This window comes from Sycon ciliatum, chromosome 13 (assembly GCF_964019385.1).
Source record: "Sycon ciliatum chromosome 13, ocSycCili1.1, whole genome shotgun sequence".
Classification (NCBI taxonomy): domain Eukaryota; kingdom Metazoa; phylum Porifera; class Calcarea; order Leucosolenida; family Sycettidae; genus Sycon; species Sycon ciliatum.
Window position 1 is genome coordinate 23,798,906 of NC_088655.1, and position 3,670 is coordinate 23,802,575.

Consider the following 3,670-nt stretch of genomic DNA (forward strand, 5'->3'; position numbering starts at 1 on the left):
TACGAACCATGTAAAATATACAAAATTAACATGATTGAAATATCCCACAGGTAGAGGCACTGGTCAATTAATGTTAGCCAGCTGGATCAGTCAGCCAAATGAACATTATGGCGAGATGGATTATCCACTGACAAATCTGCTACTCAGCTGCTACATGAATGCCCACGCTAAGCACTCACACACTTACATATACAGTAAAACCTGGTTTAAGCGACCACCCTGCGCTGCAAGCAAAAGCGGTCGTTAAAGCCGGGTGGTCTTTAGAACCAGGTCCCACAGTGTCTGTGTGTAGAACTATCCGTGCATGGAAAAGTGGTCGCTAAACCCAGAGGTCGCTTACACCAGGTTTGCTGTAATAGCTTTTACCCAATATCCACAGAGCCAAGTGGATCAAATTCAAAGACTTAGAACACAGCTGCAATTACAATATATATAATGCACCGGAAGGCCTTTGCCATTGTCTGCCTGTTTCTCTCAAAAGTTGAGAAAATACAGTCCGTAATGGACTTTTAGCGGGGTTTGCGTCTCAGCCACTCAAAAACGATGCATGATGCAGAGCTAGCTGTTGTAGCTGATGCAATATACATGTGAGTACATGTGAGTACATGTGAGTACATGTGAGTGAGGGTGTCTTTTCTACTAATTAGTAAGTACAAAGCGATCAAGTTTCAGAAATGGCATCCGGTGCAGATAATAAAGAAAATAATAGTAGTGACCCACCAGACAAATTTATAACCTCCCACGAACACACAAAGCTTGCAGTCCTCAAAGTATGCATTCATATGATTGTACTTCGAAGTATATGCAGTAAGCATGCTTTTGAGGTGTACTGGGTGGGTACATGGGTATTTGGGTACACGGGTATTTGAGTACACAGGTATTTGGGTACATGGGTATTTGGGTACATGGGTATTTTGTGAAACATGGGTATTTGGGTACACGGGTACTTGGGTACATGGGTATTTGGGTACATGGGTATTTGGGTACATGGGTATTTGGGTACATGGGTATTTGGGTACATAGGCATTCGGGTGCATGGGTTACCGGGTACACGGGTGATAATTGAGTCCATGGATAAAAGGGCATACATAAGATTGTCGTAGCAGGTTAGAAGCTACTCAATGCTAGATACAATTTTTACCTGACTAGTTGAGCTACATGTACAACCGTCCGCTACTCACCACGCACGTTTGTGCTTTCACATATTCCTGCAGGACAGCGGGGCGAGCAGTTCGTGCCTGCACAACACCTTCTCGTCGTTACCTCATTATTCCATGGGTACCTCGTCAGGCACTGTCGGAGGTGCTTTGTTATCTTCATCCTCCACTGGCTTGATGTCGATACCGGCAAACAGGTGACGTGTTCCGATGAACGGCTGCATTGAACACACACACGCACGAACACAGGCACACACACACACACACACACACACACACACACACACACACACACACACACACACATGAGAAGAAAAATGAGGTGCCGTGAACAAGGAACTCACATGTAATGTATTTGCATGCATTGGAACTACTTGATGCGACTTATTAAAATGTGCGCTTCGCTTCAAACGTCAACCAAACAAATTCAAATAATCTCAGGACGGAGTAAACTTTCCAGCTACCTAACACTGTCCTTTAGTTGTCGATTTGTGATGTTGAAGAAGAAATGGCTCCAACTCCAAAGGAGGCAGCGCCTCAGGACCCTAGTCGACTCGAGCATTTTGTGTCCAAATTTTGTCGTCAGAGGACTCCTGTTGCTTCTCACGCAACACAGAGAAGGCCTGGTGCTGAAATCAACACCCCAATGCGATGGGGAATTGTCACGGAGTACCATTAACTCCTGGGCTATCGTTCTCGAGTGCCTCCTGGCGGATTGAAACCGCTGCAGTCGCTGTTTCCTTAGCAGAATTTCAGCAAACGCGTCATCCAGAAACTCATGCAGAAAGCACCAGTATCGCTCCGTCCAGTTTGCTGATCTCTCTCGCAGTCGTTCACGATGTGGCGGACGACGAAACAAGATCACAGAAGAGATCGCCAAGAAGTGGATCGAACTAAATAACCGCCCCTGAGGTCGACTTTCAGGCGACAACCTGGCTGGAAAACTGAAGCTCAGAAAGGGTGAAGGATTCTGCGGATACGGTGCGTGAATGGTACGGAGTCCTCGGAGCCCCGATCACGATGCGTCATCGCTACATCAAGCTTATGCTAAAGCTCCGTCACAAGATTGCCAGTCTCAGGGGCCAGTGGATTCGTGAAACAGACAGGGAAGAGCACGCATGGTCTGACTGCATGACATGTCGACACAGATCAGACTCAGTATGCGCGCGGCACACGGTGATGAGAAGTGATTTTTTATGCGTGATGGTGTAGTGTATCCACTCCAGTGGTGTACTTGTTCGCTTCGTTTGAAGGCGTCGTGGGAGCGTCAGGCAAGAACAACTACAGCCACCAATCTGGCAGTCGTACTGCACGAGGGGGAGGCAAAGCCGATCATCCAAATATGGAGTGAAAAAATCAAAGAAGCGCAGCGTAGGTTGGAGGAGATGAAAAAATGTCGACGTTTTGCAGGGGACGCACTTGCAGATGCGCCCTGGGACACCAGCAGTGATGAAAACTAAAAGGTCAGGCCAAGAAACGACACAGTAGTTATCTATCTACCGTCTCTTGGTTGATTTTTTAGTACAGGTGCTCCTTTGTAGATATGCTTGAGTTTTCAAGTGAAGCGCATATTTTAATAAGTCGGACCAAGTAGTTGGCACCAATTTGGTTTCAGAGTGCATATTCCTTGACTACATCCCCCCTCCATATCCGCATGCACGCACGCACACACACACACACACACACACACCCACACGCACACACACACACACACACACGCCAACAAACACACACATGCCCACGCACCCCCACCCCCTCCCCCCCCCCCCCCCACACACACACAAGCAAGCTCACCTTGTCCAGCTCTTGCTTGAGAAGTTCAATGGCTGGCATCCACTCCTCACCGACAGCGTTCTCTGACAGAACCCTAATGATCTCACCGACCGTGTTGTCTGCGCTCCGATCACCCCACATATCAAAGACACGCTTCAGCGGATCGGTAGGAAACGTATCGCCGATGACGTCGACTTTCTTCTCCCGCACGCCCAGCAGCTTGGCAAGATCGGCCCAGGACTTTTCCGTGCCAGAGCTCGTTTTCGGCAGGGCGGCAAAGAGCGACATGCGCAGCTCGTCCGTCGCCAGGGAGACGTGATCGGACGGCACGCACAGCATGTCGAGTGGACGATCCACGCTGTACGTCACGTTGCAGCACAGCGCCGCGTTCGTCTTGGCCGCCACCTCCACCTCGGCGAGCGTGTAGAATGTGAACATCTCGACGGGCGTGGGCGGCCGGTCAACCGAGTACTGCTGCTGTACGTGATCAATGATATTACGCGAGCTGATCACCAATTCCTCCAATGATAAGCTGGGCGAAAAGCGCGTGTGAAGCTCCAGAACACGCTGTCGTGTCAGGTGCAGCAGCGCGTACATGTGCCGGAGGTCGTTGGTGCGACTCCGCACCACCACGTCGATAAAGTCGAGCCTGGTCGCCGTGGATACGCTGATCTCGGCGCGCTCGCCCGGCGCCCAGCCGGTCACGCCGTCCCGCCAGACGAGCAGCTCCTTGGCGTAGC

General features: G+C 50.0%; 1 protein-coding gene across 1 annotated transcript in view; it reads right to left on the reverse strand.

The window, feature by feature from the left end:
- Positions 1 to 390: 390 nt before the first annotated feature.
- Positions 391 to 3,670, reverse strand: part of LOC135829848 (uncharacterized) — a 16,304-nt gene continuing 13,024 nt past the window's right edge. Inside the window, exons 14-15 of the mRNA XM_065342232.1 lie at positions 2,952 to 3,670; positions 391 to 1,375 (exon numbers count right to left, since the gene is read on the reverse strand). The exon at positions 2,952 to 3,670 is cut by the window's right edge and continues 502 nt beyond it. Of these exons, the coding sequence (XP_065198304.1) occupies positions 1,268 to 1,375; positions 2,952 to 3,670 (827 nt within the window). The 3' untranslated portion in view covers positions 391 to 1,267. The remainder of the gene's footprint in view (positions 1,376 to 2,951) is intronic.